The sequence below is a fragment of the Kogia breviceps genome, chromosome 8 (genome assembly GCF_026419965.1).
Source record: "Kogia breviceps isolate mKogBre1 chromosome 8, mKogBre1 haplotype 1, whole genome shotgun sequence".
Classification (NCBI taxonomy): domain Eukaryota; kingdom Metazoa; phylum Chordata; class Mammalia; order Artiodactyla; family Physeteridae; genus Kogia; species Kogia breviceps.
The window spans coordinates 22,583,837-22,608,266 of NC_081317.1; the positions used below are offsets into that span (position 1 = coordinate 22,583,837).

The 24,430-nt window shown below is 39.2% G+C and overlaps 1 protein-coding gene and 1 long non-coding RNA gene across 4 annotated transcripts in view; one reads left to right on the forward strand and one right to left on the reverse strand.

Annotated features, from left to right (window-relative positions):
* Positions 1-5,508, reverse strand: part of MUSK (muscle associated receptor tyrosine kinase) — a 93,142-nt gene extending 87,634 nt beyond the window's left edge. For all 3 annotated transcript variants that reach the window (XM_059072244.2, XM_059072243.2, XM_059072242.2), the window contains exon 1: positions 5,075-5,508. In XM_059072244.2, coding sequence (XP_058928227.1) covers positions 5,075-5,153 — 79 coding nt within the window. In that variant the 5' untranslated portion in view covers positions 5,154-5,508. The remainder of the gene's footprint in view (positions 1-5,074) is intronic.
* An 8,010-nt stretch (positions 5,509-13,518) lies between these two features.
* Positions 13,519-24,430, forward strand: part of LOC136794732 (uncharacterized) — a 58,824-nt gene continuing 47,912 nt past the window's right edge. Inside the window, exons 1-3 of the long non-coding RNA XR_010841892.1 lie at positions 13,519-13,614; positions 13,784-13,984; positions 17,931-18,006. This is a non-coding gene — a long non-coding RNA (uncharacterized lncRNA). The remainder of the gene's footprint in view (positions 13,615-13,783; positions 13,985-17,930; positions 18,007-24,430) is intronic.

Below are 24,430 nucleotides of genomic sequence, written 5' to 3' on the forward strand. Positions count from 1 at the left end.
AAAGTATATCAATATGTTAACAGTCCTGGAAGTGTGGGTGATTTTCTCTTTTAAACTTTTGTATACTTTGTGTTTTCAATATCATTCTTAATGGCCGTGAATTATTTTTACCCCAAACCCCAAACTTTATTCATTAGTTTCTTTTCATTCAACATGCAGATGCAGAAGTGACAGAGTTAACAGACATAATATTATCTTTCCAACGAGGCAACACAAACTCTGTTGAGATCCGTTAAGATCAAAAAAGTAGATCTTAGAATGTCTTGATAAAGTTAGACATGGAGAAATACATGAGCTCTTACTAAGAACAGCTTCCCTTAATGTTCAGTGGCATGACAGTTTTATATGAGATTTGATTCTGTTTTTAATAATTTTAGCATCTAAAACTGATTAAAACCTGCTATCAGCCATGCATTATACTTTTCATTCATGATCTCATTTATATATCACAACAAACGTAAAGGCAGATACTTTTATTATTCCCATTGGCAGATGAGGAATGAAGGTGATGAATTCTTCAAAAACTTGTCTAAACAAAACAAAAGCAGGAAATGATAGAACTGAACTTCAAAGTTAAGTTTGATTTAAAGTACCTATCTTTTAACTCTAAGCTATACCATGTCTTCAGTGTGGTACTAGTAACTCACAGAAAGGGGAAAAACATGATTGACATCAATATCAATATCTATAGGCAGAGTATAGTCAGTTAAGTCCACTTTGCCCATATTCCAAAATTATCCAAATAAATCTGCTTTCAGATTTTTACTGGCACAATCACATAGTTGTATTTAATATTTGTTGACTCAGCAGACCATCTCCTGTTTGCTTTCATTCTACTATCCAGCTTTCATCTCAGCCAGGGCCTGTTTAAACTAGGACACTATTTCTTCCCTCAATCCAAGGACCACATGAACAACAAATACATGAAAATAAACACAATGCTTTTCTGTACCCAAAGAGTAACTTAACTTGAATACTAGCTGCTGAGAAGGATATGATATTACCCTTTTATGGGCTCTAGCACATGGCCATTGACATACCAACTTCTGATTGACCAGCTGCTGACTGACATAACCAAATGACTGAATAAACAAAGAAGTCAGATGTATTTGCTCCTTTCTGTTCTAGTAAAATTAGGGCTCAGATTTGGAACATATTCATGCTTTTCTAACATCATGAATTTTTTCGGTATGACAAAACACTTTGGTGTCAGAAATTTTTCAAATCGCCCAAAGAAAGAGGATGTTCAGTATTGCTCATCATTTGGCACATCTTAGAAACTGACACATTTATTCTGCTGGTGATGTAATCAAACATAAGTTATTTTTTATTATGATGTCTTTGGAACTTGTAAGGTTCATTGATCATCTCAATAATTATTGTTATCTCACTTATGAATACCGTATCATTCATTCTTTGTCACAGAACACACTCTTGGTCCTTGCCTTCAGGAATGACACTGGGGACAAGCAGGTAGGAATTCTGGGTCAGTCTCTTAGAATTTCTGAAATGACCTCTCCTGGGAGGCATTCCTTTGGGATTAAGAGATGATTTCATAGGGACTCATCTAAAATGTGCTTGTTCCCCAGAAGTGATCACGCCACCAATCATTGACAATCCTTAGCATAGTACATAACATTGTAAGTTGAGCACTGGTAGGTCCTTCATTTTAGGAGAAAACTGAGGCTTACAGTGACTACATGCTTTCCCTAAAGACACACAGAAAGGCATTGGGGACTAGAATAGGAACTCGGTTGTAACATTCTCTTCCAGGCCTGCAGTATCCTTGTTTCACTTTCTTCATTATTTGACCTAGATGACATGGTATCTTGCCATATAACCTCAGCTCCCTTACTCTCTAGTCCTTTAGCTGCACTGACCCTGGAAAGTACCAATCTTGAACTAATCCAACCAGCTGTCTTCACTGCTCGTATGTTCATAAAGTATTGTTGGATAAAGTGAAACAACAGTGCAGATCAGAACCATGATGGGCGTGCAGTCTCCAGCCCCAGTGGGTCCTCAGCATGGACATATGGTCCTTCTACATTCTCGGATCCACTTCTCTCATCTTCCTGAATGGGACCATTTCCTCCAGGTCCTCTAGTCATCCCTTACTTGTCACTTTCCCCCAATAATCTCACGTCCTATTTCACTGAGAAGTTGCCTACTTCACCTTTCGAAATATGGTAGAAATCTTGCCATTTCTGCTCTTTTTCTGGTCTTTAAGGTCAATAATATTTAAAGCAACTGTGTTTCCGCAAACGTGGAATGAGTTACTCTTTCAATATACGTTAGTATAAAACATTCATCCAGGACTTGGTGTCCTGGATTTCAATGACAGCTGTGCCTGATCTGACTTAGTCATATGTCGAATTTGTGAATTCTATCCCTGTAGACATATGATTTAGAAGCAGAAGTTACTAAAATATACCTCAAGTTAAATCATTTGAGATTCAAGAACTTCTAGGTACGGTAGTTATGGGGTAATTTTAAAACTGGAATTTGGACGGGAGTCTTTGTGCATAGCATGTTAACAAATTCAGGGCTGCTTACATGAACTACTATACGCCTACAGAAAATCCCACTATACACTTAATACTCCCTGATAAAGCGTTAAATATTATTGAAGAATGTGGTTAAGGCAAATGTTCAATGAAATGTTGACTATTTTCATACATGACAGTTTATAAAATTTTCCTCCTTATGGTTTGATACTGAGCTCATGATTGAAAGTATTACTAGTTGAAATAATTCAGAAAGATAGTGACTTTTCCCTTTGTCTTTGAATATTAGGAATATCCATTAAATTAAAACTATAACAATATACTATTAATTCTACAAAGTTGGTTATTAATTTTATTGAGGAAATCCTATGCCGATGGTTGGAAAAGAACCCATGAAACACTCTTGCAGTATTTTAATTATGTCAGTTTATTTTGTGATATATTATGCTGCAGACGCCTTGATTCATTCACGATAAAGGACTTAGGAAAAAGGTATACCATCTAAAAAGCCTCTTCCCATTATTGCCTTCTGCCAATAATAGAGAAAACAACTAGAGATATTTTGTGTAGAACAATTTCATTACTTTCAATAGTATTAAAATAATCGCATATTAATGTGTTTTTTTGTACCAATATATTCCATGTACCTCAACATTTAAAATTTTAAGGATTGTGTTTTCATGATAATGTTTATTCTCGGAACTGGTAAGCGTAGTTAATAAATGTTTGCTCTTCCAGGCCTGCTGTTTTGGCTAAGGCTGATGTTAAACCCTTATTAATTTAGATTTTTCAATAATACTCAAATACTCTCTTTGAGTAGGACAGGCAAAAATATTTTTTGATCTTACAGTCTAATTAAAGCAGTAAATATATTATGAACAAATAAAGAAGGTTGGGGTAACAATCTGGCTATTTTATTTAGAAGTCGGGGTTTTGGCTTTGTTACATTTATGCCACCATTTTTGAAGTTGTCAAAATAAAGAGTGTGCTTCACCTGTAAAGTTTGGAAGCTACAAACCTTCTCTTTCTAGAATATAAATTAGGAGGTTGGGTTTGGTTTTTCTTTGTGCATGAGATTCTAATTTGAACCAGAAAATCAATTGTCCTGCTCCTTGTAAGACTGGATTTCAGTAAATTTTAGCATTTAACCATGTCATTTTAATGTAACTTCATGGTTTAGAATAGCACAAATAAATTTATAACAATCCATAAGTCCAAACATCCAGGTGCTGCCTTTCCGGACATCCGTTGTATGATCAGCAAGTATTAAAATAATCTGAAGCCAATGTTAAGTCTTTCTGGCTATTATTAGCTATTTGGAAAGATCTAGATTCTCTTTTATCTGGAGCTACTTTAAAGTATTAGTTGACAATTAAGACATTTAAATACATTTGAAGATACCATTCTACTCACGTAAAATAGAAAAAGAAAGCAACAAAACAACGTAAGTCTATGAAATCCGACTGTTTGTGAAGAAAGCTGTATCTTGTTAGCATGTGAATTTTGACCTTGTGGTTCCAGAAATTCTAATGAACCACAAAATCTAAGCTATGTTTCCCATCTACATACAATATATTACCTTCACTTATCTATACAATGCAAACCTGTTCAGTTCTTTGGTAAAGTAATATGAAGGGAAAATAATTCATTTGAGTATGTCATAAATCACAGAACCTTTTTTACTCTACCGTTAATACATTTAATTTGAAAACTCTGTAATATCGTTCAATCTGCTTTCTCGTGTCTTTGGAAAAAGATTTCAATGAAGCCCCCAGTCACTTCACAAGTCACCTATTTTCCTATCTTTCTTCCTGAGTTGAAATACCCTAGTCTCAGTTTCATAATACGCTGGCCAGAAACTGTGGACATTCTTGCTACTGCAACAGGTGTTTGTCAGTTTCTTAAGTTGCTTTCCTTTCCCCTGAGGTGGTGTTATTTCCGGTACATTCCAAAGGCTCTGAAAAAAAACCTTTCACAGTCTCTTGCCAAACCAAATCATGGCTCCAGCCTCTAAGTTTTTGAGAACCCATTGTTCTTCAGGCTTTTATCCTATAGGCACTCGTGTGCGTCTTTCTCTAATTCCAATGTGGGAAGAACTAAAATATTGATTAGAGTTTTTCAAAGCTGAAACTGAAAATGGAAATGATTTTTGTTCAGAAGCAAACACTCTGGATGTCTGGGAGTGCGTTTGATTATATTCCTGGCAAACCTGATGTGAAAAGGTTTTCATCATCCATTTAGACCACCCTGAAGTCTGACATACACATAAACAAACTGACCTCGATAACTTGCAGTCTACCTGCTAATGTTTCCCCTATAAGTGAGGGCTCCACGTGCACTGAAAGGCTGAACTTTTTATTGCAGAACTTAAGCAAGGGAGGGATAGCAGTAGAATGGAGACCATCAATCAATTGCTTATTTATACAGTTTTCTCCCTCTCCATATACTGCACCCCTACTTCACCAAGTAAAACCCAAGCGTGCCATAATATGAATCAGTCATGATCGGAACACACGCGTGCACCTCAGAACTATGATAAGGCAAGAGAAGAGAAGATTGCTCAAACCAACCTTTTGGAAGTTTCTCAGTCCCGCTGAAGGCAACCAAAGTAAGAATATGTACCAGTGGAATGTTGACAAGCTCTCTCATGATTAATCCAGGCTCAGGCAGCAGAAAGTTCTTTCTGGACAACGCAAGGAAAATGCCCCCCCCACCGCAGTTTACATTTTAAAGCATTGTTTGTTCCAAAAGGGTCGTCTGCTAATGACTGTGTCAGCAGCTCCACTGACTCTAAGTATAATCAGGAATTCTCAGACTTGGCTGTAATGATGGACATGGCCAGCTGGTGAGTATCCACTTAGGCCAGTAATGCAAGTGTAGGGCTGGAGGAACAAGGGAAAGAAAATCCCTTTAGAATCCCTTTTAAGACAGTGGTAGAAGGACAATACCAGATGCCTTTTGCAACCATCACTGGATTCCCCGAGGTATAGTTTTCCTGGTCTTCTGAGTCAGCTCACCATCCATCCCGCACTCACCCCAGAGCCCTGGGCATATCTAATCATGACTCCTCCGCACTTCTCGCTTCCCCCTCCCACATCCATCCAGTTAACAATTCCTACAGATTGCACCAACTCAATATGCCTTGATTTCCTCCCCTCCTTTGATTCCAGCTAGTCTCACCCTATCCCAACTTCCCTTTCAGGCATTCATCTTCTTGGAATGACAGTGGTAACCTCCTGTCTGTTCTCTCTGCCTTGTGTCCTACTGTCCTCTAATCTCTTTTCAGATCACCTGCCCTACTCAAAAGTCTTCAGTGGCTCTTCATCACACAGAAAAAAATATTCAAATCTAATATGACGTAGGAAGGCTCGCTGGACTCTGCCTACCTGTTTAGCCCCATCTGCTACAATCCATGCCTCTAGTTTAGTATTCCGCAACCTGTTTCCCTGTATACAGCCTTCCTGCCTCCATGAATTGTTCCTACTGTTCTCCCATCTTGGAATGCTTTCCCCTCCTCTCCACCCAGTTAATACCTATCTCAGCTTGATCATCATCTCCTCCTGGGAGCCATCCTGGACCAAAACTCCCACATCTTCCCAAAGTTGCATTAGGTTTACCTACTCTGGGCTTCTCTGTCATTGCACTTACCACATGGTTTTAAGATTTTTTTCCTCTTGTGTTGGTGTCTCCCTCATTCTTTGGCTTCATGAGTTCACAGAGTCAGCAGCCATGGACTGTCAATTGCAGCAGATTCTTCCAAAATGTTCTCCTATGCGAATTGCCTTTTCCCACTGGAACAATGTGTCTTGGAGACTTTTCCATGTTAATGTACAGCACTACCTCATTATTTCTATTGGCTACACAGATTTCTAAATCGTGGATGTATGATGGTATATTTAACCATGCCCCAACAATGTATGAGAGAATCCATTTCCCCATTCTCTCATCGACACTTACCTTTGAATTTTTACATTTAAGTAGAATAAAAAGGGTATGTCGTTGTTTTAATTAACATGTATTCCGCTCTTACTATTGGTAATGAGAATTTTTCATGTGTTTGTTATTCATTTTCCTCGTCTGTGGCTTTTGTCTATTTTCCTCTTAGGTCATTTTTCTTTCTCTTATTAATTTACAGGAGTTTTAAAAACTAGTCTGGTTGTAAATAATTTATATCATTGGTGCATTGTATATTTTGCAAATATTTTCTGTGTAGAATAGCTCTACTACCTAGCCATAGTGATTGGTTCAGAAATGGGCTTAGGGTCTCCATGGTATCTTACTGGACCTAATACAAAACAAGCTCCTCTTTCTTAGATCACCGCCTGTGAGGACCAGGAAAGCCAAGGTTGTTGGAGGCTTCATGCTTCATTTACAAGAAATAGTGTGCAAAGCCAGAACGATCCATTGGATTTCCTTGTTTTTGAAATTAATAAATTCCTTTTTATTTTTTCTGCTTGGCTAATATGAATTTGATTCCTTAAATTGCAATCAAAATAATCCTGATGTAATTTTAATAGAAGAAATATAAATTTGGTGTGGTTTCTGCTCTGAGAATATCCTGCAAATGCTGCATACTTCGTGGGAAACTTTGACATTAGCAAGATGAGCACTTTTTTTTAATGTGAAATTTAGGAGTCAGCAGGATGAACAGAGTGGCTGTGGTTCCCATAAGCAGCGCTAGGGAAAGCACAGGGTTCCAGAGATTTGGTGACTATAGATTTATGAGCTAAAGTTAAGCTCAGGATCACCACCAGCTGTTAATAAAGGGAAGTCCACGGTGAGTGATTCAAGGGGCCTCTATTCAAATGTCCAGGAGGAGGATTCGGGAGTGAGCACTCTCCATCCTCTTCCCCTTTCCCCTAAAGTATAGAACAAGCACTGATGGTGCCCATTTTGAATCCAACTGGAATTGTACCCTCTAGACCAGTGACCCCAGGAAATTATCCCCTACTTCAAATTCCACCACAACCTGAGCCTGAAGGTGACAACAGTACTGGGCGAAGCTAAGGGGAGACAAAACTCTGCTGAGGGAAAGCCAGAATGTGTGGCTGAGGGCTGGCTTAAAATGAATCACTCTATTTCTGTTTTGCATATAAGTTCATTTGTATCATTTTTTTTTTTTAGATTCCACATATAAGCGATATCCTATGATATTTGTCTTTGTCTGGCTTACTTCACTTAGTATGATAATCTCTAGGTCCATCCATGTTGCTGCAAATGGCATTACTTCATTCTCTTTGATGGCTGAGTAATATTCCATTGTATAAATAAACCACATTTAAAAAATGATACAAATGAACTTACATGCAAAACAGAAATAGACCAACAGATACAGAAAACAAACTTATGGTTACCAAAGGGCAAGTGGGGGAGGCATGAATATAGGAGTTTGGGATTAACAGATGCAAACTATTATATATACAGTGGATAAACAACAAGGACCTACGGTATAGCACAGGGAAATATACTCAGTATTTCATAATAACCTATAAGGAAAAAGAATCTGAAAAAAATATATATATATGTATGTATGTATAACCGAATCACTTTCCTGTATATCTGAAACTAACACAATTGTAAATCAATTATACTTCAATTGAAATAAATAAATAAATAAATAAAATGAATCAATTGTTGGCTAAGAGAAGCCCCTGGAGAGTGTGGCTTAGGCATGGATGCTGCAGCAGCTCCCAAAGTGTAACAGCTGGAGTTGTCAGCCAGTTATGGTCCTTGCAGCAGTTTCTTGGAACCTGGATAGAAAATGGCCTTCCATCCTATAATACAAGCAAACCTATTCCTTATAAAGCAGGCTCATTCAGCCACAGACAGTGGAGACTGGGTGCCAGTCAGTTATTTGGCTTCTTTCTTGGGCATGTGGAGAGTAAATGGGGCTGATGGCCAGTCTTCCCTTCAGTAAAATGCCTGGTGACTCAGTCACCAGGTAAGCTTGTCCTGCCACCTCTGGTATCTCTGCTTCTTCATCTCAAGAGCTGGCCACGAGAACAAGTGGCACCATGCTGAGCCATACCTTGAACTTGATGCCAGAATTCAACCATACAGCGGCTGATGAGACTGGCCCCATTCCTGCTGGAGTCAGCACATCCCCCAGTTAGTGCTGCTGGTCTGCATCCTGCTCTCATACATCTGCTGAGGCTTGGCAAGGAGCCCCTTCTAATTATCACAAAGGGCAATGATCTGGTTCTCTGCCTCACTGGTCAGCAGACAGTGGTTCAGAAATGCCACATGGATTGCCCTCTCCAGAAAATTCCTGGGAAGTCAAAGGGATATTCTGGAGTTCTATTTTTACAAATGGATTTAATGTCTGATTAAATATTAGGGTGGCAATTAGAGATGCATCAATATTCTGGGAACATATACCTTGTAAAATTGGGAGGGATTCTTAAAATGTTTATTCAACGAATGAATGAATTATATTAACTACTTACTGTATGCTGAACATTCAGCAGGAATCAATGGAGCAAGAAACGATGTCTGGTGATAGAGTGAATATTATACAATAACATTAATAATTAACTAAATTATAATCTGGAGAGATACATTGTACTGTGAAATTATATAAGAACTCAGCCTGACCTAGTCTGAGGGCTCAAGAAGTGCTTCTCTGAGAAGATGCTAGTGAGGCTTAAACCCTGCAGGATAAGTAAAAGCCAGACAACTAAACTAGAGACGTCTGGGAGTGGACCATAACAGGTAGTGGGAGAAGAATGTGGAAATGACCCAGAACATGAAGGATGTGATGTGATGGAAAGAAAAAGGGTCAGTGTGTTTGGAGTATAGAAAGTGAGGGTAAAACCTACGGAGGCAGGTAGAGGAGGTCATTCAGGATCTTGTACATTTCAGTAAGAACTTCTTTCTAAGAGCAGGAATAACTCATGGGAATGTAGATCACAAATAAAGCTATAAAAGTGAATCAGCTATGCTAAGGGAAGAGTGTAGAAGGACAGGAAGCCCTAGAACTGAGCCATGAAACATCCCACCCTTTAAAATTCAGTAGAAGATAAAGAGCTAGAGAAAGAGATTGATAAGGAGCAGCTAGCGAGATAGAAAAAAACTGATAGAGTGCCACAAAAGGGAAGGGAAGGGAAGAGAGCGTTTCCAGAAGGAGAGCCCACTTTCCAGGACTGTTCTGAATGCTACTGAGAGGTCGAGTAAGAAGGAACGGAAAGGTTTCCATTGAGTTTAGCAACATAGAAGTAATTAATGACGTTGATAAAGGGCAGTCTCAGGAAACAGTGGAGAAATGAGGTGAGAAATCAGAGTGGTATATCCAGATGGAAGAGTGAATAAGAGGTGTGAAAATGGAGACAGTATGGAAATATGATTCTCTCAAGAAGAGTGACTATGAAGGGATAGGGGAAGTTAAGCAGCTGGAGGAAGAGGCTGGATGAAGACAGAATTGATTTTTCATTTATTTTGAAGGTGTGCTGTGAAGGATCCTGTAGAAAGAAAGAGGTTAAAGACACAGGACAGAAAAGAGATAATAGACAATTCACAGTCTCAAGGAAACCAGGTGGATTGCATCTTGTAATAGAAGATGATGAGGAAGGGATAAGTAGGGAAATTTTTGGCAGGAATGGCAGAGTTCACTGAGCCCTCATCTGATGACTTCTATTATCTGTATCAAGTAGAAGATGAGATCGGAGAAGATTTAAAACAGTTACTCTGGAGAAGAAGAGAACAATCTGCTGAGATTGTTCAGTATAGGGTCATACTCATTCTCATATACCCTGGTGTAATTGTTTTTCTCTACCAATTCTCAGCTTTCCACATCACAGATGTTGAATTGTTAGGTTTATTTGGAGGATGGGGGAAGGAAAGGTTATTTGTCAGTGATATATTTACCCAAGGAAGCAGCATTCCAGAAGAGAGAATGAAGTGTAATGATAGGAAGCAAAGTAGATGTATTGAGTTAGAGATGGTCAATAAATCAGTGATGATACTGGCAGGACAAAGAAGGTAGGAAATGGACAATGGGAGCAAGCAATGAAAAGGGTGGATTCAGGGATGGGGGTAGATTTAAACCGGTTTAGGAGTTCATATTGGGAACACAGCCCATGACCCGGGGCCATTTTGCTTATGTGTAGTTAAGCTCATTTCTCAGAGTGGAGACCAGCTCTGTAGCTGTTGCTATTCACACGAGGGGCAATGAGGTTGAAACAGTGTAGATGGAGAGAAAAGGATAGATTTAGGACAAGTATGGAAAGGTGAATCAGAAGGATTTGTTCATAAAGACAGATTTCCAACTGGAAAAATTGAGTGAATATAGAAAATGGAGTATTGTAGGCTAGCAGGAATTTCCAACAGGTAAATGTATATCTTATATATCTCAGGATGCTGTTTGGGTCCCAAAACAAAATAGATGGCCGAATCAAACAGAATAAAGGAAGATGTACAAAGGTGTAAGGTATTGGGAAACTATAAGAATTAGTGTGGAAACTGTAAACCACTAACAGTCACCCTTTGCAATTTCTAGGCCTAAGGGTTTAAAGGGCAGAAAAACATTTACTGGAACCTAGAGGCAGAGATGACTGTGCTGAGAGACAGCTTCCTAATAGGAGCGAAGACCTTTGGTTGAGGGATTCTGCCAGCTCGTGAGAGTGCCTTTGATTTCTGCAGATTCTCACCATTAGCCAAACCCAATAGGAAACCAGAGTGCAAGAAAGCCCATTGGTAGAATTCAAAGAAGTCAGTTTCCACAGCCACAGAGCAGGGGAGAAATTGGTCTGGAGAACAAATGGAAGGACACCCCAGGAGGCCTCTTTAGGAATTCCAGCTTTACCTGGAGCACAAATGAGATAACAGATAAGAGAGGCATGCCAGTATTCCCATTCGTTGTAACAATTTCTTTTTGAATCATTCAATCATTATGTCATACTTCACCCACCTCTCTAATTGTTCCCAAAGATTGATTACACTGCTTCTATATCAACCACTATTTGCCCCTTTGAAATACATCTTCAATACTACAATGGGTTACAGGGGCTTTTCCAGACTATGGGTCTACTTCTCTGGCTTTTCTAGACTATGGAACAAAAGTATTCTCTGAGGCCTCTAACCTGTTCATATCCCTGAATTTAGCACTTCTTCCTGGTTCATCGAACCCCTCTGGCAGCATCAAGAGATCAGTCTGAAAATCCAATGCAAAATTTGAATACGGTTACAGTTCAAAGACTCTAAAGTTCCTACATCTGTCTTATATAGCACTGAGGGAAGAAGTCCTCCACCCTGCCTACTGGGAATGCCAATTTCATCAGCCACCTGCTAGAGAAATGTTTGGAGCTGCTATTACTCTTCAGGTTTTTTCAGCCTTGCCTCAATCTTCTGCCACAGGCTGTTCAGCCCCTTAATGCTGCTGCCAGTGGGATTTTCAAGTAATTAAAAAAATTGTCCACTATATGCCTATTAGAATGGCCAAAATCTGGAGCACTGACAACATCAAATGCTCAGGAGGATGTGGAGCAACAGGAACTCACATCCATTGTTGATGGGAATGCAAAATGATACAGCCATTTCAGAAGAACAGTTTGTGATTTCTTACAAAACTAAACATACCCATAACAGATTACCATCTGATCCAGCAATTGCACTCCTTGGTATTTACCCAAAGGAGTTGAAAACTTATGTCTACACAAAAATTTGCACACATGTTTATAGCAGCTCTATTCATAATTGTCAAAACTTGGAAGCAACCAAGTTGTTCTTCAGTAGGTGAGTGGATAAATAAACTGTGGTACATCCAAATGATGGAATATTATTCAGTGCTAAAAAGTAATGAGCTATCAAGCCATGAAAAGACATGGAGGAAACATAAATGCATATTACTAAGAAAAAGAAGTCAATCTGAAAAGGCTACATACTGTATGATCCAACTATATGACATTCTAGAAAAGGCACAGCTATAGAGATGGTAAAAAAGATCAGTGGTTTTGAGGGGCAGGGAAAGAAGGGAAAAGATGAGTAGGCAGAGCACAGAGGAATTTTAGGGCAGTGAAAATACTCTGTATGATATAATCATGATGGATATATGTTATTATACATCTGTCCAAACCCATATAATGTATGACACCAAGATTGAACCCTAAGGTAAACTATGAACTTTGGATCATTATGATGTGTCAATGTAAGCACCCTTGCTAAAAAACATACCATTCTGGTGAGTGATGTTATAATGAGACAGGTATGCATGTGTGGGGCAGGGGGTGTATGGGAAATCTCTGTACCTCCTTCTCAATTTTGTTGTAAACCTAAAACTGCTCTAAAAATATAAAGTCTTTTTTAAAAAGAATTTATGTAAAGAGTCAATACAATGATAGTATTCATGCTTTTCTAAAAGTTTTATTATAAATATTGAAAAATTATGACAACTACAGATGTCCTTTTATGACCAAGAACTAGTTATAAAAACATCTTTGCAAGGAAGGCATTATACTCTATAGTGAAGTTGTTTTGTTTTGTTTTGTTTTGTTTTAATTCAGTATTTGAAATTCCTCCTATGTTTGTGTGAGTTTTGGTAGGAGGAAAGTCTATGCTGTCCCTAGAAAAGCTAAGAAAAGTGAACACTTACTCTTGTGAACCTGCTAGCTGGGTATGGTAAGTGACCTAAGCTCAGACAGTCAGACGCCTTTGCTGGGACTGTGAATCTAGAGCAAGTGTCACAAAGGAAGAGGTAGTTAGAATTCACGCCAGTGGTGGTGGCATCAAGTGATCAGTGGCAGTGGTGCCAAGGGCAGCATGTGGCCGTGGCAGTGCCTTGGCAGTGTCCCGTGTCTACTAATGCCAGTGCCAGTGCCGAGCGTTCAGCTGCAGAGCCGTGTCATCCTGACCAGGCTGTTCCTCTGCTGAGATCGTGGCCCAAGTGCTTACCACCTGACTGCCTTAGGTTCCTGCCTGGCTCTTCAGTGTTCCCCAGGATTCCATAAGCTACCCAATATCCTTCCCCCAAGTTCCCTTTCTCCTAAATAAGCCAGTCATTTGTTGTTGATTGCAACAATAAATGTCTGTTTTGCAGAAACGAAAATTAAAGCTTTGAAACGATGAAAATGTGTCCAAAGTTTTGTAACTAGTAAATGGAGGCAGAATTCTAATACAGGTCTGTCTGGCTTCTAAATATGATTCCCGCCCATCCCAGCCCCCAAAGCACTGCATCTACAATGTGGATTACAGCCTCATATGACAGATGGGTGTTTTTTTGTTTGTTTGTTTGTTTGTTTGTTTTGCGGTACGCGGGCCTCTCACCGCTGTGGCCTCTCCCGTTGCAGAGCACAGGCTCCGGACGCGCAGGCTCAGCGGCCATGGCTCACGGGCCATGTACCACTCCGCGGTACGTGGGATCCTCCCGGACCGGGGCACGAACCCGCGTCCCCTGCATCGGCAGGCGGACTCTCAACCACTGCGCCACCAGGGAAGCCCCAGATGGGTGTTTTAATGGCCAAACAAGCGTAGAGGTTGAACTAGTCAAGGTAAGTGGTGATTTTATCTTCTCTGATGAATACAAACTGAGAAATCAGGGAAACAGCAAACATGGTTATACAGTGACTCTGGAAGAAGGATGGGGATGGCAAATGCTGTCCCAAGATCACATTGGACATGTCCTGCCATATGGAGGTGAGTCATCTGGGGTTCGTTACAAATTGGTGTGAATAGTAAGCGGGCTGGCTTAGAAGGTGACCCAAGATGTATACATGACTATAGATGAGATCAGTCAGGTTTTTGGTGGGACTTAGACAATAAACTTGGGAGGCAGGTAAGTACATGCCTCCTCCCCTCTGGGACCAAAACCTAACTTCCTCAGCAGGCAAAACTTAAATATTCCTGAACTTCTAGGAGACCAGACGTTTCATGCAGGGCTTTCCTCCAAGTCCCTGCTTCCCTTCTACTTCCTGGTGCCTATTTAAAACCAAACGAAACCAACCAACAAACCAACCCCAAAACCTCAGTACTTACTGCCTTGAAACTTAATCTCATCCTACAAAGTATTCCAGTTTTCTATGGAGATGCAGGAGGTAATGACTTATCTGTAAGAGCCGGAGATGATAGCATCAGGAATTACTGGCCCTAGAAACCTGGAGTTTCTCCACCGAATTACTATCATTTGTGTTCACCCATTGCTTTCGCCACTCACAGGATTGTGAATGGGAGACTTATTTTTTGGATTTTAACTACTTAGCCTACTGTCATCAATATTGACTATGAATTTCTTGTGCGTCTACCTATCTTGGTGTATGAGTGAAACCAACGGCAATTATCAGTTAGTTAGCCATTAATAAATAATAAATTGTGACCTGCCTTCACTGGATCAAGCTTGCTTTAATTTGTTTTTTTACAAAAACTCACATTTCCTCCAAGCGTCACGTAGCCTAAATAACGAGATGTTTGCCCAAGTTGTTTTTTTTTGAAACTTGGAGTCAGCTGTGTCCCGTTTGCGCTTAAGCCTGAAAAGACTGTTTGGGACCACTGACCCTCCAACTGGGCATGCGCGGGTGTCCGCTCAGTGACCTTTTGACGTCAGAGGGCCAGGAGCTCCACCCTCAGAACATGCTGGTGCCACTCTTCTGGAGGTGCGGCCCGTGAAGAAGCCGGTAGCTTAGTTGCGCCTGTGTAGGAGTAGGAGTGCCTCAGCTGTTTATTATCTCCAATCACCTTTCCCCACTTTCGCCACGCCCGAGCTTTATCCCATAAATATCCCGAGCCCTTCAACCTTGCCAACGCGGATTTGAGATTCGTTCACACATTTCCTCGTTTGGCTGCCTCGTGAATAAACCCTTTCTCTGCTGCAAACTTTGGCATCTCAGGGTCCGGCTTGCTGCACCCCCGGTGAGTGAACCTGGTTTGGTGACATTAACACCTAAGATGTCAGGCAAGTATACAAACGATGGAGAGGTTTTGGGGGTTTGTTTTCTTCGTAGTGTATAGAAGCGTGTATTTTCCCCTCCACCAGGACCTCAGTTTTACGTCAGTCCTATGTATGTACTCTTAGTTCAGGTAATCTTGCTTAGAGCTAGAGATCTAGACCCTAAAGGAGAACTACTTGTAATAGTGTTTCATTTACTCTGAACAGCAGTTTGTGAAGAAGAAAAAGAGCAAGGCACAGTTTTAGCAGAACTATTGCCCCCCGAGATAATGTGTGGTCTCTACATTTAAGGTAAACCCAATGAAATTCCAGTGGTATTTTTGGAAGTAGGAGAACTGATTTTTAGGATGCATATATGGAAACTAAATAAGCAAAAATGATCAAGGAAAGTTGTTGAAAAAATAGACTAACAAGGGGTAATTTGCCTAGCAAATGTTGAAACACATTGTAAAAGCTATAGTAATTAAAATAGTGTAGTACTAGGCTATAAATAGATCAATGGAAATTGAATAAATGATAGATGACATTTTAAATCAGTGGGAAATGATAACTTCTATCAACTGGATAGCCATCTAAAAAATTAATTATATATATACCTCATAGATTACACCAAAGTAAAAAATTATGTATGTTCCTCATATATTACACCAAAGTAAAATTCTAAAACAATTAAAAGTAGTAGAAGAACACATGAAAAAAATACATGTGTATGTTCTTGTGGGAAAAGTCATATGATACAAAACCTACAAGTCATATAAGGATCAATACATTTGACTACATGAAGTTTTCACATCTACCTTGGAAAACATATTGCCAAAAGGCAAATATCAAAAAGGAAAAAAAAACTTCCTAAGCTAATAGATATCTCAGTGTGTATCTTACTTGAATTTTCCTCAGCATACGACAATACTGGCCAGTTGTTTTTACTCGAAGTTCTTTTTCACTTGGCTTTTCTGCATAGTGTTCTTGCTTGTTATTTTTTGTTGTCACCCTCATAAAACCATTTCTTTCCCATGTAGAATTAAAAATTTTTTTCCCAATATTAAGTCCTTGGCATTCCTCTTTTGCACACATATTCTAAGAGTGGTTTTAGCCATTTTACAGCATTAGACAACATCTATACATGTATGACTCCTACACCTGTATCTTTGAATTAAATCTCTCTTTTGGAGACACCTGCATATGTGGTCACCTACCTGGCTGCCCCACAGCAACTGAAACTTGACAGTTGAGATATAATATTGTATATCTTAAAACCATTTAATATTCAATTAGAATTAACAGTGAGATCAGAGAGGACAGAAGACTTTCAAACTTTGCTTTTTCTCCTCATTACTGCAAGGGGCTCTTTAAGACAAAAATGTCATTTATAGACCATATCTCCATAATGGCTTTCTACTGTTCTCATCTGAGCTAAAATAGTTCTGGAAACCCACATATCTCCAGAAACCAGACCTAGTTCCAAACTCATAAATGAAGGTGCCAGTGGGAAAGTTGGAGAATACGTGTTTCCTCTTATTGGTGAGTTCTATGAAGGCAAATACTTTAGTGACTGGTGTATGGAATGTGTTTAATAAATAAGAGTTGAACATAAATTAATAACTTTTTCAAGTTGATGTGACTCTAAATCACCTGTAAAACATGATTTTCAATGTTAAAGTTTCCTTAGAGTAAGTTAGTAACAGACCAAGAGCTAGTCCTGTACAGCCGTCTGTATCTTTAAGTAAGACAGTCTCGGTTGTTTGTCCCCTATATGCCCCAATCCCTGTATGGTAGTGGGAAGTTATTTTGGGGAGTTGTGGGAGACAGCTTGGGAAGGTGTTATGATTTCAGAGCTGATTAAATCTGATACAAAACCTTTCCCCAAAGCTCTCAAGACCTGGAGTCTAAATTTCTACCCACCAAAAGATGTCTTCATGTAAATGAATCCAAGATCCTAGTAACAGAGGAAATTGGTCCTAAGTCCCTACAGCATCAGTATGTCCAATACTAAACTCATCATCTTCCCTGAAATGTGGGAATTCCTTTATGTCTTGTTTCAGTCAATATCACCATCTTCTACTCAGCTTCTCAAGCCATTAAGCTGTGAATCATCCCTGACACCCCTTTTTTTCCCCTTAACCTAAAATTGAATGTGAATCTTATTAGATTTACATTCTGAAGCCCTTTCTAATTTGTCCCTTTCTCAATGCCCTCACTGCCTTACTTTAAGCCCTCTTTAATTTATTGTCTGTTCACTACTGCAGCCCCCTAATGGGTCTACCAATCGTTTCTCTCCACCAATGTCAGAGTTCCTTCTAGTATACAAATATGGCCACTTGGTTCTCCTGCCCAGAATGTTTTATGGCTTCCCACTGTTCTGGGGGGTAAACTCCACACTCCCTAGCATGGCAAACCTCTGTTCACCTCTCCTCCCTCTTCTCTCATCCTCCCTTCCTCACACTCTTTGAGGAGTAACTGTAGTGCCTTGAAATCACCACACTCTTTCTGGCCTCTCTGCCTTTTAACATGGCTTCCTTTCTGCTGAAATGTAACTCTTCTGCTTTTTTTTCTAGCCAATCACGGCTTGTCCTTCAAGATTCCACCTGGTTCTTACCTCCCTAAGAAGTCTCGTTTGATGACTCGACCTAGGTAGGATGCCCTCTTCTTTGTTCTCATCAGTGCTCCGACCCTGTGCTCCCCTCTCTCTATATCACAGCACACTATACAATAGGATTCTTACCTGCTCTTGAATGTGAGCTTATCGAGGGCTGAATTTTGTATCTTTTATCTTTGTGATTCCTGTGCCTAGCAGAGTTCCTGACGTATTGTTCCCCTGGTACCTATTTTATGATGAGAGAGGAATAAATGAAACAATATCCTCCTTTCTCCCTAGGAATTTTAGGCCTTGGCGGTGGATTCTTTTGACACGGGAGTGAAGCATTAAAAGGGATTTCCTTGGCTTACTTTCATAGGTTGTATTTTTTTTTTCCTTTCCTCCAGAGGAGCATTTGGAGCAATTTGCATGCAGAATTGCATTTTGCAGTTTGGGGAAATGATGGTTTGAAGGCATACTCAACACTGGGGAAAAAACAAGACTGGAGTCATAGGGCTGGATGCTTGAAGTCTATGCTTTTGATAGAGAAGAAAGATAATCTATGTTACTGTATTTACCCAGATCATTAGGGAAAAAAAATGGCAGGCAGGAATTCTGGGCATATCCTGTGTACAGGAAAAGAGTGAATTTGATTTGGGTGTTCTCTGGCCTTTATAATTTGGGTAACTGAGGGTAGTGGTAAGCAAATGTCCTCCTTCAGTTCCTCTTGTAATAAAACTAGTACCTGAGTGCCCTGTAAGCTGCCCCTCTGTATTGTCATCTTTTCTGCTTCCCTCAGTCTTAAACTTCAGAGTTTCCTGAGACACACAGGCACCGAGAAGACCATAAACCATCATTTAAGCCCCTTACAAGGATGACAGCCATCCCTGTTTCTCACCACCTGTCTCCTTCCTTCTTCCTCATCATCATAACTGGTGTGTTCCAGATTCCTACCACATATTCCTCAAAAACATTAGATCTGTTTTCAGGGGACTGTGGAAAAGATTGGAGGACACTGAACTAGACCACCTCCAAAGGAAACATCCCATTTTAAAAGCTTTATTTCTCAATTTAGTTCCAACCATCAGCACTGTTTACATATTCTGACCATGCCTTAGAGACGTACAGTTTAATTCAGTCCAACAGGTCATTGCAAGGCCTCATGCCAGGCACTGGAATCCAAAAGAAACATCGACAACTGCTTCCACTAGGCCATGTGGCAATGTAAGGAGAGAAGCTCTTGGCAGGGCTGAGAGCACTGACCGAATAGTGGGGGAGTGTTTTGACAGCCTCTTAGATAGCCCCCAAACGTGGAGTGCCCTTTTGTAATCCCCTTTCCTTGAGTGTGGTCTGGATTTAATGACTCACTTCTAATGAATAAAACACAGCAGAAGCAATGGCATGTCACCTCCGATATTAGGTTATAAAAAGACTGCTCCTTCATCTGGGATATTAGAACAACAGGACTTGGTGAGGTAGAAGGAGGAACAAAAATGATGTTCAGGGTTTTAGATTGAACACCTGGATGGATGGGGTGTCATTTACTAAGATGCTGAAGACTGGATTTTTTTTTAGAAAGGGAAAAAAAAACAGCTTAAGAAGGAAAATGTTCTTAACCATGATTTTGGTTCTGGATGTGAAGTTTGAGAAGTCTGTGTGACACACAAATAAAAATGTCTGCTAAACAGGTTAGATTTAGGGCTGAAACTCAGAAGAAAAGTTTGGGCTTCCATGTAAATTTGGGAGTTTTCAGCATGTTGTTGTTGTTTAATCATAAGACAGCAGAGATCGTCATGGAAAAGTGTAGCTGGAGCAAATTTGAGACCCCAGGACTGAGCTCTTAGGAATGCCAACTTTTAGAGGCTGTACTGAGAAGAGTAAGTTAATAAGGCAGAAGAGAGTGAGAAACAATTGCCAGACAAGTTGGAAAAGCAGGTGTGTGCATTCTTGTGTGCTTCTTAGGAAGCTCCTAAGCAGGAGGGAGTGGTTAATTCAGTCAAATGCTGCTGAGGGGTGAGGGAGTTTAGGGATGGGAAGTGTCCATCTGATTTCGCCACACGGTGGCTGGTGGTGACCTTGTCAGGAATATTTCAAACGTGCACGGTTAAGGGCTAACATGAGCACGGAAGAAGATCGCAAACAACAATTCACATGCTGAATTCTTAGATCTCTGTGTTTATTAAATTTCAGTTTGATTTAATTCTATTTATGAAATCCTCATTTCCAAAAACGAAAGCATAATATATTTGAAATGTTGACACCATATTGAAAGTAGCTTTGGCATTTGCTTGCGGAAACTGCTAGCTTTCATTTTGGCCAGGTGACTCAACAATGAGAAAACGAATATAGTCAGCACTCCCTTCTTGCCTGGCAATAGTTGCTAGTTGCACACACAGACTATGACAGTGCTTCTTTATATGGTTGAATTCAGTCATCTTAAACAAATTGGACAAGGTGCTAGATACATCTTCTAGCATTTTCTATAAACAGCGCCGTACCCTTATAGTGACGTGCTGGATAAATAAGGGCTCAGGAAGTGTGTACTAATGTCCAAATGGCCTGGAAAGAATTTTCCAGTTTTGAAAGACATACCATCTCAGGGACAGAGAAGGCTTCGTTTAACCCCTCAACAGCTTAGCAGTACCAAATAACACTCAGAAGATCACGCTGCACACTGAATCAGTATGACGTGGTCAGCGTATTCACAGTCTGATTTTGCAGTGATCTCTTCGAGCTGTTGCAAGGATTAGTAAATGCGGGTTTTGCATAACCCTGACACCCTCAGGAGATTTAATTTAATAAAAATATAAACCCACAGATAAGTCTTATTTTGTAATGTCCTGGTCATCACCAGGATTAGGGTAAGCAGACCAGCCATACCTCTGGCCCTATTGCAAAGCCTGGATGTGTGTGGCCTATGGGCCAGAGGACAGGTTGCTTTTGGTTAGCCCAGGGCAAGGGCCAGACTGAACGGTGCAGACTAGGGAAAGTTCTGGAGATTTTGAGTAGCGGTTTACATAGGGCTTTAGAAATTATTCCAGTACATACTCAAGGAGACATTTTCTGTGATTTTCTAGCTTTGCGAGTGAAGTAATATTTTTGAGATGTTTCTTTGTCAGTGGTCTAATAAAACCGTTGTTAGTTGTACTTCTCTGGATTGGGAAATATTTGAAGACTGCAGTAGTCTGATGTGATTTTTAGGCACTCTTTGTTTGCTGACTTTTTCTTTTTAAAAATCTTTTTCTGTATTTAGCCATTAATAGTAATAAATAAATAAATAAATAAGAAAAAGAAAACAATCATAAAATATTAAGAACAATAAAAACAGTAGTCAGTCATTTAGTACCCAACTTAGCAAACAAACATTAGTGCCATGTTTGTACATTTATTTCTCAACTTCTTTCATATTACACATAGAATATATTTTAAAGTTTGAAGAACAAAGCACATTGGTTTTTTTTTGTTTGTTTTGTTTTGTTTTGTTTTGCGGTGCGCGGGCCTCTCACTGTTGTTGCCTCTCCCGTTGCGGAGCACAGGCCCCGGACGCGCAGGCTCAGCGGCCATGGCTCACGGGCCCAGCCGCTCCACGGCACGTGGGATCCTCCCGGACCGGGGCACGAACCCGTGTCCCCTGCATCGGCAGGCGTACTCTCAACCACTGCGCCACCAGGGAAGCCCCTGCGCATTGTTTTGTGTACATTTCTACCAACATTGATTATTACGGATTTTATTCTAACATACAGATATACTATTAATACCATCTGTGCAATCGTTCACGCGTTTTAGTTATTTCCAATTCCTAACCTTAGAAGTAAAATATCAGCATCTTGTCCATTCTTGTTCATGTGATCCTCTGACCTTTAGGTAAATACAGGAACGGAATTAGTGAGTCTTAGTATGTGAATATTTATGAAGCCCTTGATATATGTTTCCAAATTTCCTTCCAGATATTTTTACCAGTGTCACCAACTTTCACTCTATCATGATATCATTTTTGAACTATGTATGATAATTTTTTCTTCCAGTTTTGTTGAGATATAGTTTACATACAGCACTGTGTAAGTTTAAGGTGTACAGCATAATGATGTGACTTATGTACACCATGAAACGATTATCACAATAACTTTAGTGAACATTCATCATCTCATACAAAATGAACGAAAACAATTTTTCCTTATGATGAGAACTCTTAAGATTTACTGTCTTAACAACATTCGTATAGAACATACAGCAGTGTTAATTATATTAATCATGCTGTACATTTCATCTCTAGTACTTATTTATATTATAACTGGAAGTTTGTACCTTTTGACCACCTTGATCCAATTCCCTCTCCCCCACCCCTGTCTCTGGTAAGCACAAATCTGTTCTTTTCTATAAGTTTTTTTTTGTTTGCTTGTTTGTTTTTGAAGAATAATTGACCTACAACACTACATTAGTTCCTGGTGCACAACAAAGTGATTTGCTATTTCTATACATTGTAAGATGATCATGAAGCTAATTCTAGTTAGCATCTGTCACCGTACAAAGATATTACATTATTGTTGACTGTATTGCCTACACTGTACATTTCGTACCCATGACTCATGTATTTTGTAACTGGAAGTTTGTACCTCTTAATCTCCCTCACCTATTTTTCTCATCCCCCCACTCCCCTCCCCTCTGGCAACCATCTGTTCTCTGTATCTATGACTCTGTTTCTGTTTTGTTATGTTTGTTCATTTGTTTTTTAGATTCCACATGTAAGTGAAATCATATAATCTTTGGCTTTCTGTCTATGATAATTTGATGGGTAAAATAGGTATCTCGTGTTGTCTTATGTGTGAAATGTAACCTTTTGCAATATGTGTATTGGCTGTTAATACTTCTTCTATTGTAAATTATGTGAGCTTGCGCTTAGTCTGTTTTTCCCCTAAGATGTTTGTCTTTTTCTTATTTAATTTATAAGATCTGTATATATTAAGAACTTAAAGTATTATATAATTGTCGATCTATTCCTCATTTATTCAGTTTGCCTTTTATGACTGAAAAAAAATGTTTTTAATTTTTATAAAACTTAATCTATCAGACTTTTTCTTTGTGCCTACTACCCAGGCCCTGCTTTTATGTTCACAAAAGCTCTCTGGATTCCAAGAAAGGATAATAACAACCTACATTCTTTTCTAGACCAACTAAGAGTTTATTATCTTTATATTAAATTTTTCAATCAATCCAGAATTTTCCTTAGCATCATGGAAAGTAGAAATATGACATTATTTTTTAAAATATCAATTATTAAATAATCTCTTTATTAACTAATCCATTTATTAAATAATCTCCATTTATTAAATTAAATTTAATAATTAATTAAATAATAATAATCTCCATTTATTAAAAAGTAATCTCTTATTTATCCCATTTACCTGAGATCTCATCTTTTTCGTGTATTAAGTTCTTGAGGACAATAAGATGGTAAGGAAGGGAAAGGCAAAAAGGAATTACCTTGAAGGAATTACTAAGATGATTGCACAGAGCACTATGTTAAACATATTCTGGAACGACTTTAGGATCAGAATGGAGTGCCATGATTGATTACTAAGGACTCCCATGAGCACATATGTGAGAGGGTAACAGGAAAGATGCTTTATATTTGTACATTGTGTTTCATTGATATCTGTCTATTCTTCACCCACTATCATATATGTAGCTTCATGCACCTAATATATAAAGAATATATATAGCAAAAAAATATAGAATTATAATTTATATAAAATTATAGAAATATAATTATAATTTAATTTATAATAAAAATTATAGAATTACTATGAGAAATTGGCAAATCCACAGCTATTATAGAAGCATTTCAACCATTGTGGAAGATTTCAACACACCTCTTTTTTTTTTTTTTTTTTTGTTTTTGTTTTTGTTTTTGTTTTTGTTTTTTGTTTTTTTTTTTTTTTTTGTGGTACGCGGGCCTCTCACTGCTGTGGCCTCTCCCATTGCGGAGCACAGGCTCCGGATGCACAGGCTCAGCGGCCATGGCTCACGGGCCCAGCCGCTCCGCGGCATGTGGGATCTTCCCGGACCGGGGCACGAACCCGCGTCCCCTGCATCGGCAGGCGGACTCTCAACCACTGCGCCACCAGGGAAGCCCCAACACACCTCTTTGTAATTGATAATTCAAGTGGAAAAATTGTAGGTTTTTTCCAGTTTTATTGAGATATAATTGACAAATTGTAATATATTTAAAGTGTATAACGTGATGATTTGGTATGTGTATACATTGTGAAATGATTTCCACTACCAAGGTAATTAACGTGTCCATCACTTCGCATAGTTACCTTTTTTTTTTTTTTTTCCTATGAGAAAGCCTAAGACTTACTCTGTTAGTACATTTCAAGTATGCAATACAGCATTGTTAACTATGGTGATCATGCTGTACATTAGATCCTCAGAACTTACTCATCTTATAACTAAAAGTTTGTACTGTTTTACCAAGCT